This window comes from Paramormyrops kingsleyae, chromosome 25 (genome assembly GCF_048594095.1).
Source record: "Paramormyrops kingsleyae isolate MSU_618 chromosome 25, PKINGS_0.4, whole genome shotgun sequence".
Lineage (NCBI taxonomy): Eukaryota > Metazoa > Chordata > Actinopteri > Osteoglossiformes > Mormyridae > Paramormyrops > Paramormyrops kingsleyae.
In genome coordinates this window covers 25,792,838-25,803,732 of record NC_132821.1, presented here as the reverse complement: position 1 = coordinate 25,803,732, position 10,895 = coordinate 25,792,838, and the positions used below count along the sequence as shown (strand labels likewise).

At 39.9% G+C, this 10,895-nt stretch overlaps 1 protein-coding gene across 1 annotated transcript; it reads right to left on the bottom strand.

Annotated features, from left to right (window-relative positions):
* Window positions 1-1,668: 1,668 nt before the first annotated feature.
* On the bottom strand, window positions 1,669-10,133 carry tmem144a (transmembrane protein 144a). The gene is made up of 12 exons (XM_023799509.2): window positions 9,875-10,133; window positions 9,624-9,788; window positions 9,318-9,440; window positions 9,129-9,228; window positions 8,950-9,030; window positions 8,562-8,640; window positions 7,692-7,768; window positions 6,627-6,745; window positions 6,377-6,496; window positions 5,555-5,652; window positions 4,156-4,209; window positions 1,669-3,434 (listed from the first exon to the last, which is right to left on the bottom strand). Exons 1-12 carry the CDS (start codon window positions 9,969-9,971, stop codon window positions 3,351-3,353), a joined length of 1,197 nt encoding a protein of 398 aa, XP_023655277.2. The 5' UTR covers window positions 9,972-10,133; the 3' UTR covers window positions 1,669-3,350.
* Between the last annotated feature and the right edge of the window lie 762 nt (window positions 10,134-10,895).

Genomic DNA, 10,895 nt, shown 5'->3' with positions numbered 1-10,895 from the left:
TCGACTGTCATTCACCCACCGTTATGGCTTCCATGTGGCGTTTCTCTTCTGCACTCCAGTCTTCTTGATCGCTAACCTTTCAGCTTCGTATATAGGGCATTTTCTTTTATCTACAAAGGCGCATCTGATAAAAGCACCGAGAAAGGTTTGCATCCCTGATTTCTATTAAATCTAAATAACCTTTGAAGGTCCCTGCCGCAAATTTGCATGTCTGAATATCTCCAGAAGCAATTTATATAGGCCTACTTTGTGTAGATATGAAAGGATGTTTTGAAATCAGATATAGGCCTACTTATTCCTCCCAACACATTTGTAGGGATGGTGCCGAAGGACGCGCAGTGCTGACCTAACTCCACTACGGCCGTCATATGTTGATCTGTACGCGCTTTACAGTATTGTGGTATTGTGTATAATAAATACAAGCCTCATTAAACTATCCATTTATAATAAAAATGTTTAACTCAAGTATCAGACCTACCCTAAATGTTTTATGGTACAAAATATAGAAAATATGGACTAATTCCTCGTACCAAAACACTTGCTTTAGCCCAATAAAAGAGGAGCAAGATTTGATAAGGGAAGGTCGTGCATTTTTTGCGCGGTGGCAATGGTCACTTTTGATTTGCCTGCGTTTGCAGTGAATATCAGCTTCGAAACAGCGATTCCCATCGTCGTCGCTTAAATGGAAAATGACTGGAAAATATCGGATTTCCCGTACTTATAATGAGTTTTATATTTACCTTTACTTCAGAAGGCACTTAAATCCTCAGACGTTAAAGATTTTCGCGCTGCCATCATTAGCTGTAACAACCAAGTCAGACATAGTAGCTCATTTTTTGAAATTTATAACTAATTTATTTAATGCAACTTTATGTTTACTCACGAACATGAATAGCGGCTTCATAAAATAAAACGTATTGGAGATATTTTTATTGTAATTCGTTTTGCGGGATACTGTGAGTAATTTCTAATTTCCCGCTCCCTTAAACCTCACGCCTGCTCCCGCATTCAAACATGAACATGAGCCGCACGAGTGCAGACCTCTAAACCACGTACGTGTTTGTGTCCCAAAAAAGCAAAATTAACTTTTATCAGTATGCCCCCGTAAATACAAGTAACAAGTATAATTTTCATTCTTATTCGCTCACTTCAAGGATTCCCAAATAGCACCAGCATGAAAATTAAAACACTGACGATGCGAGCTGGATCGGAAATCAGGAATAATGGCAGGTTCCACTTGCGGTTTGGGGAAAATGTTTACTGCAGTGTCATAAGTGCAAACAGGCAACATCAGACGATTGTGGATGCAGAAGAATCTCTGTAAGAGACTGATTTCCAATTTCATGCCTACAGCTCGGACATTAGACCTGAACCAAAAGATTGAGTTGCCGTAGAAACAGAAGAGCCTGTGTATCCCTTTTGAAGAGACCAGCACGTGCAAAACCCTCACCGGAAGTGCTTCCCACAGGACAGACATGTGGGGGTAAATTAGCTTTGCTGCAGACTTGAATATACCTAGTCAGCACCTAGGAATCAATTGCCGCAAGGGACGTCGTTTATTGTATGCCAGAAGGAAACTCTCTTCCCCGCAGCAGCGTCAATGGACATACTCTGGAAATAGAGTACAAGCTCAAACGAATGCAATAACACACAAATTACCCACAGCACTCAGATCGATGACGTGCCACGCGCACAATTCGCTATTGTTTATTAGCTGCGACCTATTTCTGCACAGGACATGTGTACTTTCAAACAAGCAAATCAGTTTTTGATGTTTCCTCAGACTAACATAACCATATTGTTCTGGTTTGATAAACAGGATTATTGGTTTTTAATGGTGTCTTTTTTTAATAAACATTAGAAAGTTATACAAACACACAGGACTACAATTAGTCGTGACTATTCAATAATACACGTTAATAATATGTGTTAATATTTAATGGCTAGGACATTCCAGTCAGTCAGCTGCAAAGATTCCAGCCAATATTTCGTCATGCCCCCTTTTTGGACAGCCCAAGGCATCTGTTAGCTCACAAACCCATGAAATAAAACAGAAAGGGCATATTTTTATGAGCAAAGTTAATTGGGACAAAGTATTTATAGGAGAAACTATTACTACTTTCACTAATGATCTGTTTGGGGTATGCAAATTTATTTTTCGGCAGCAAAAAAATAGCCTTTTCCCAACGTCCGATGAACTCGCATGACTTATAGAAATGTTCATAAAAACATCTGAGAATGAGATGGTTTATAGCTGTGACAATTTCTGTGTGAAGCAGAGAAACTCAAAGCAAAGGGGAAGACGAAGTGTAAGAATTAACAGGAGAAACCGGACACAGACAAACATTTGGAGGAAGATATATGTGCAGATTTACATATATAATTTACAGACAGTGACACATTAATCAACAATTTCCCTTGATCCCAAAATTATCAAATGCCAGCTACCAGGTAAAAAAAATAGAAATTCTTATATCTATACTTTATTATACCAGTCCTAAAGGGTTAATTAAATCAAAATCTGTAATACCCCTTATACCTATAAAAAACAGTAGTAAATGTATACCAGCACAGCAGGAGAACGAACGTTATACTGGTCCATATTGCACTGAAAAACAAAACAGGCAGCATTTCGCATTACGCACGAGCTCCACTCCATGGGATTTAGGTACACTGTCCCTTTAAAATCCAATTTTCTAAATTTCCCAGGAGAAAAACAGCGGCAATATATAAAGCATTTTGGTTTCCTAGGTGATCTGTGAATCGCTTACCCACTGCCAAACCCTACCCGTACTTTTGTAGAAAGTGTGGCAAAAAAATGATAGCAAAGGAAAAGGTGGAAGGGCAGCGAAACGGTTCTGAATTTCTGCACGTACTTCATACACAGAGGAGTAACAGTGTTACCGTCAGAGCTCATAGAATGTGGAGGTTTTACAGATTGTGGGCATTTTAAATGGAAAAAATAAGCTGTTGCATGTTTAGTGTCAACAATATGAAGAAATATGAAAATTATAATCACCCTGTGTTGCTGCTATTAGGTAAAATCTATTTCTAATATTATATACACCTCCCACGGATAAACTTGATTTAGGTTGTGTACAGAATATAAATTCAGAAGTGGATTAAGTGCTTGTATTCACGTAACAGCTTAATTAAACAACTGAGTGGTAAAAAGCATACTGGGAAATGTAGTTAATCCAGTTAAGGGCAATAACAAAGATGAGGAACAGTTTATTATCATTCAGTAATTGTAAACTCGTACTTCAAATTGTGCCGTTCTTGTTCGGTGACTTTTCACAATAAGACTATCCAATGGCTCCCCCTAGTGGTGGAAACAACCGCAGGTGGACTCATACTTTGGAAAACGCAGTCAGCAGGGCGCCGGCAAGAACAATACAGAAAGCCAGGGCCAGAATTAAACAGTTTCGTAATCCCTGTGGAGTAGAATTAAGAGAGAAAAATTAGAACAGTGTTTCTTAACCTGGTCCTCAATTAACCCACGGTCCACGTTTTTGCTCCCTCCCAGCACCCTACTGGGGAATAACAAACGGAAGCAAAAATGTGGACCGTCTGCGGGTCCCCGAGGACCGGACTAGGAAACACTGAATTAGGGTAAAACAGGCTTACTTCCTTAAAATGATATTTTGTGCAGAATTCTCTTTTGTGTTATGAAAACCCAAACTTTATCAGTCTGCCTAATGACCCGTTAGAAATTTAACCTCAGCTTCATTTATGGATAATTGGCTGCACTAGCAGTCGTCAACCTAATCCAGCGAGAGAATTCTGCATTTCTGCTATGAAAGTGCTAATCAGGCCCCACGCACACCGGCTGCTGGGAAACGGTTTGCGCTAATTGAAGGCTTTCGCAACATTAGCAATAGGCTAACATCGCGGCTCACTGGGATGTCCAAAATGGCTTTGCAGAGCTGTGTCTGTCATTATATCAGTAATAACTGGACTTTGAAATTTTTAAAATGTGATCCATACAGTTCAGGAACAAGAAAAAGTTTACATCATGACCATTTATGATACTACTACTAATAATAATTTTTGATATCCCTATAAAAACACTGCATGCATTTGCAGCCAACATGGATGAGTATTACTCTAGTAGAAACATAGAAACATGATACAAATGTCATTACAGGCACTTACTTTCACCTCCTTGAAAACGAGAACTCCCCAAACAGCAGCTATAAACCCGGGACCCTGTGGAGGCGGACAGCGTCGCGGTTAATAACGTGAAAATGTGTGATAACGACAATTTGTGTCGTTCATCAATCCTGTTACTCTTCATTTTTGATGGGTTTTAAACTGTCACATTACAGACAGGGAAAAGTCACGTAAGATTTATTGAAATTGGGACGGCGCAAACTGCTGACGCTTAACTCACAGCATACCACACAGGCCCAGAGGAGACTAAAATGGTCCAAATGGTAATTAAAAGAATGCCTGCATCCTGGATGGTAGAAACTTTGTGGGTCACACTGGTTTGGAGTTTGCTTCGTATCAGTGCATATAAAAGCATAGTATCGTGAATTTTGTTCAAATTCAAAAAAATCCTACATTTCTGTAACCCTCGTATCCTCAGGCCATTGTCCACTTGCGTTAGACCCCTACAAACCACAATTTTATTACGTAATGCAATTCACTGGCTTGCATGCTTCTTTATATGGTGTGTTTTGCTACAATACAATGTAACTTTACAAATTGTATTATGACAGAATTCTTGGAAGTCTCTCTGGATAATAGCAACATAAAAAAAAAAAAAAACTTTTATAAGAATACTAATAAAACAAATTATTTATTAACAGTAGGAAAAACTTTACAGCAAACAGAAAATATTCAATTATTTGGATCGGTGCATATAATACTGCGCTTCTCCATTTCACGCTTTGGCAAAACTGTAATAAAATAAAAATTATAACTAAGCCATATTGCATTAGTGAAATGTGCACCAAAGGCAGTTTAATCTAAACATATATAGAGTTCATAAAAGAAAAAGTCATTAACAAGCCAACTAAACACTGGTTGAAGAGCAGCTTCTCTTCCACTCACTTCAGGTACATGTCACAGCAGTTGCTGTATGACTATCCTGTTACTCGCTAAATCCAGGATTTTGCTTCAACCAACCAGTTGAGTGACTGTGACTTATGCTCAACTGGTTGGTTGAAACAAAATCTTGGCCTGGATTTTTTACTTTCTGGACTGGACTGGACTATCCAATAAAGCTCAGAAGAGCTGACCATTTGGGACAAATGTTGCATATTTTGCAATTTGCTTATCTTTCAGCACTGGTGCTAAACCTTATGAAAGTCATATGAATTGCTTAAAAATCTCAGTATTGTGTGAGAAAAAATGAAGATTTGAAACACCTAGCAGCTAACATTACCATTGACTGTCAGTCGCTGTAGGGTTTAACCCAATGTTAACCAATGGGCAATCGGTTACACCAGTCTGGAATTGACCGCATGCGATATCACACTTGTGCTCCTATTTCAAAGCCAGCATGTTAGTGCCATTAGTGGGAATGGCGCCCCCTGGAGCTACTTACGGCGGTGATGATGGGAAAGCTGACGACAGCGCTGAGGTAGTCATTGGCCAGGAACCAGCAGCACGTGGCCACGCCCCACATGATGCCAGACACGAACCCTGAGGTGACAAACGCTCGCGACTCAGACACGGCCGTTGCAGCACATTAACTGTCAGAAAAAAAGTAACAATTTGTACCTTTGAGGGTACAATTTCTTGTCAGTGGGGCTGTACCCTCAAGGAGCTGCCAATTGTACCCTAGCTGTAGCTAATTGTACCTTTTAAGGTACAGTAATGGACTCTGAGGAATGTTTTTGTACCAAGTGGTGGTACATTCATGTTGTTTGTACCTTGGAGATCTTCCTCAGTCCATTTCTGTACCTTAAAAAGTACAATTACCTACAGCTAAGGGTACAATTGGCAGACGCTTGACGGTAGAGCCCCACTGTCAAGCAAAAACACAAACTGTATTCTATTTCTCTGACAATCTGTGACAATATACACTAATGTCTGTTTTCCCCATCAGGCTTTGCGGCATTAACCCCGTTATTAAAATGCTATTGAGGTGAACCTATAGAAACTAATTACTATCTTTATTTAATGGACAATTGGTAACTAAACCTCAAATCTACTGACATGTGGTTAGTGGAGCAGACTTTATGTAACAGCGGCAGTATCACCGAAATGAAGAAAGTGGTGGAAAAAAAGGAGCATGAAGCCCAAATACAGATTGTTAAGGAATAGTGCATGCTGGGAACAGCAATGTGACTCGTGTAGAGTCTCCCCATAAACTGAGGCAGACTGAGGCAGGCTGAGGCAGGCTTTTGCGTTAACAGTCACTTACCTGGCAGTATGGCTTTAGAGTAAACTTGAGGTTTATTCTTCATAACAGCGCAGTAAATGAGGAGATATACTGTGCTCGTGAGAAATATGCCACTGAACTGTGCGAAGACGTAGTCGAGGTCTGCGAAACAGGCGAAACGAAAACTCAGGCCAAACAGAAGCTTGTTAATAAAGGGCCTCATTGACAAATGCCTCACGATCATTCATTCGGCAATGGCTAATTACGCTAAAGCCACGAGACGCAGTCTCACCGAACTGACTGGCCCCGACGAATCCGGCTTCCTTCCGCGCCCCGTGGTTCTTTATGTAAAGCACCGGCACAAACGAGGAGCCGTACAGCAGCCCGGCAACAGCGGCAAGTCCTGAGCCGCTAGGCGGGGACATAACACGTACAGAAGGCCGCAGGGGTCATTAAACACGTAACCACCGTCAAACACCGACACGATGAGAGGACCTCAGAGGAAGCACACAGATTCTAAAAAAATTGTTCCAAATTTTCCTACCTGTTGTTTCTACCTGATGAATATTTCCCTAACCCATTTCAGTCATAATTTGAATTAATTTCAACTCATTCGTTCATTATAGTAATTTATTTTATTTATATTCTCACAAACTGTGCTTTCTTGATAATTATCTCTGCTCTTGTCCAGATACCTGCCTTTCTCTTGTACATGAAAGTCAGAATTTCATTGTTTTTTTTTTTTTTACTTTTTACAATGACAATAAAGGCTCCTCAGGTCTTATGACAGATGTGTGTATTATTTCACTTCAGCCAGTGGGCTAAGTCTGCACATTCCCGATGCAGAGTACTCAGCTGGTTGGTTGAAACAAAATCCTGCTCTCTGGACCTGAATTACCCAACTCTGTTTATAGCTACTAACCTTGATTGATAATCATATACATGTATGACTGCCGAAATGACAATGTCATTTTAACATTTCAGACAAATCCCCATACCTAATGTGGCTCATTTAACGTTTATTTCACTGAAATAAAAAGACTATCTCCCCAAGGTCTGAGGCAAAGGCTCACAAAACCATCCATTGGGCTCTAAATGCTAAAGTCTGAATGTTTTACTTGAGTTGTCAAAGATGCAACTTCACACACAGCTTTAGTAAGAAAAAGACATAGTTTTGCATGATTATTTATCAAAGAAAAGCAGGACCAGACCATTTTAAGCTGATTTCATTTAGAAGTCAGGTTGAATTTTGATGAGGCTAACTCGGATTAGCTGTACGCTGATTAAATTAACCCCGCTTTCAGAAACAGCCATTTTGTCTTTCACACAATGGATTAATGGGCAAATGGGTACATACAGGATTCTCTTCATCTTCGGAGAAAGACGGTCTACCCATGACTCATCTGTGGCTCCCAGACCATCAGAATTGCTTCTCTGCGAATGTGGAACGGGATATGATGTCAAATCACAGATAAATACACTAAGATTTAATGCTCTCACAGAAACCCATTGCAATTTTAAGAATTCCAGACAAAGCCTGTGCTGCAACAATAATGATGTAATTTAGTACATATTTTCTATGTGAATGAGAAAAAAACTATTGAAATATGTATCTCTCATGAAGTGTACATCAATTACAGAAAAATTCATATAACACAAGTGAATTTTATTTATTTATTTATTTTTTTACAGAATATCAATCTTATGAAAAATAATCTAGTTGCAGGGAATTCAATGGAGAACTCAAAACGTTCAACAGTACTACCAGCTATTCGTTGCTGACCTACAGTAGCTAAGCAAATTCAACAAAGTCTGCCGTTACGCTACTGCTCCATCGAGGATGAAATTTCAAAAGTCAGCTTTAGTATGAGAAAAGGTGTCCGTCACAAACACCTTTCGCATTTCCAAATGGAGACACAATAAAGGCATGACACAGAATAACACTTATGTTTAAAGAGCGTGCAGAATGACATACGGGAAAATAATAATTTTAAAAGTTAAGTTTAGAGTAGGGCTGCGCTATTCTGTGCATGCGCGATTAGCGCTATTGTGTGCATGCGCGATTATCACATCGCATTTGTCGCCCATGTCTGTTGACACGTCTCTTTGTTTTATATCGCAATGTTACTGGCAGAAATGTCACATATAGTGCTGTGATATCATGCAGCCCTAGTTTACAGGAATCCACAAATAGTGACATGTCCCTGTAGACGATCGCCACACTTACACTGTTAATCAACAACGGCGTTTCCTCTGAGGCCGACGGTGTGCCACCTTCGCTTTTGACAAAGAAGAATGTTATTGCACTAAAAGGGAAGACAAAACAGACACAATTTAGTCATGTATCCAGCGGTGGAGATGTGATGTAACAGTCATTCAAGAATAATGCAGGCATGTCATGTAATGTCATGTAAAATCGATGGGTGAAGAAAAAATAAAATGTTCGTAATACTGATGCAGTGAGAGTTGTTAGAGACGCCTTGTTCACTCATTGTCCTTAAAAATCGAGGGATTTTACCTCAAAACACAAATCTAAGTCAACAGGTAGAATCTCCATATGTCTTAGCAAATCTGCTAACATTCAGTTAGCATCGACACCTACCAATCCTTAATACCTGAGTAAACATAAACCTGCACCACAATAGTTCAGTACTGGTTTAGCCACTTCCTCTGGATCAATTCCAAACCAGCCAAACCTGGGGAGGAAGGAAAATGTTACAAACAGTAATTTAATAACATTTTAATCTATTACAGGAATGCATTAATAAAAAAATCTCACAAACATATAGCATACCTAGAACTCGCCCAACCCATGAGTAAATTAAAGGACCCCCAAATCAAGATGCCCAGTCCGAGGCCGATGGTTTTCAGTATTGGCACCACAGTGATGTTTCCTGTAACAGCATATATACAGACACACTGAATTATGTGACGCCAGACCACGTTCTTAAAATGCCACCTGTAGGCACAGAAACAGCCTTACCGGTTGCCCAGATGGCACCTCCCAACATTGCCAGGGGCCAGAATTTGGGGCAATTGAGAATCAAGTTCACGATCAGGGACACGGTCCATATAGCCGCGCAAAGGACCCACTGGAAAAACATGCCTGGCCAACAGGTATTAAAAATCGTCAACAATGTTGATCCATTTAGACAGGGAGATGTTGACAAATAAGACACTTCCGACCACGGTGGTTGTTATAGTCTGTAAATCTATACAGCTATAAATTATAGTTATACCAACTTGTATAAGAACCAGAAATTCATATTCATTCCAAGATGATCCTTACCATCTCCCGTGTGGATCTTCTTCACAGGAACAAAATTGCTCCCGTAAAAAGTGACAGAGATCGCGCATGCGATGAATCCGTATGTCAGGCTGGTAGCGTTTGTCGAATTGCCCGTAAGCAGGTATCGGACGGACTCGTACCCAGCATCTGCATGGTCTCCGACTCCTGCAAGACAAAACGCCGGTGATCCCCACGACTTCAGCGCAAATACTGCGAAGTGGGAAGCAGATGCAACAACGTAGAAGATTTACCTAAAGTATCCTCGGGATCAGTGTTACTGTGACAGCACAGTAAGCCGAATAAAGTCGCTAAAATCAGAACCACGCTTTGGATACTTCTGATCGACATGCCCGTCGGTATTTAACGGTATACAAATGAATTAAAACCCCAAGGTAAACATTAAAAGTGCGTATATACCGGTAGTAACACCCCTTTAAACAAAGCAGAGCGGTGAATCGCGGATTTCCTCATGCTGAACCAGCTGACTGGTGTCATATGACTGCAATTCCTTGACTTCAATCACACGTTTGCTTTTTAGAAGCCGTGACTGTCCTTATGTTCCAAAACACTGATTAGACTGGTTAACGTGTATTTTACAATTTGTTTTTTTCAAATTGCAACTTCGAATACACTTTGATGTCTATGTATTTTAAAAGATTTTTAATGGCATGTCGGCAATGCACAACACGGAAGTGTGCGTGGTATAGTTAATCAGGAGAGACTTCATTCACTGTGATTCACTGTCTTCATTGTATGAAATCTGCTTTGCTGTTTCCTCTTCACACACAAGCTGTTAGGAGTTGAGTTATAATAATTAACTGAAATTAAATTAAAATGCCCCCGTACGCAGCACGTACTTGATTTTTACCTAATTTCTCCGCTAGGTGTCTCACTCTTCATATTCATTTTGACTCAATTGCATACTTATACAGCCTTAAGTGCTTGACTCTTCTTGTTTATGAATAATTCATTCTTCTTGAGATATTTATTCTGTCGCATCCGAATGATTGGCAGCATGGAGAAGCAGCTTTAAACTCATAGCTCTTAATTATATAATCTTTGACGCTATTCTGATCACGGAAACAAAAACACTAAACTAGATTGTAGAAATATGCACAATAACACAAGTTCTTCTCAAAGTCCGCCTTTAAAACGATGGTTTGTGAATGTTGCTTCACACACCCAGGGTTGTGGGTTCGAATTCCGCCTCCTGTTTTCCTTGTGTCACGTGGACATGCAGTTAGGATAACTAATGTCTCTAAAACGCCCATA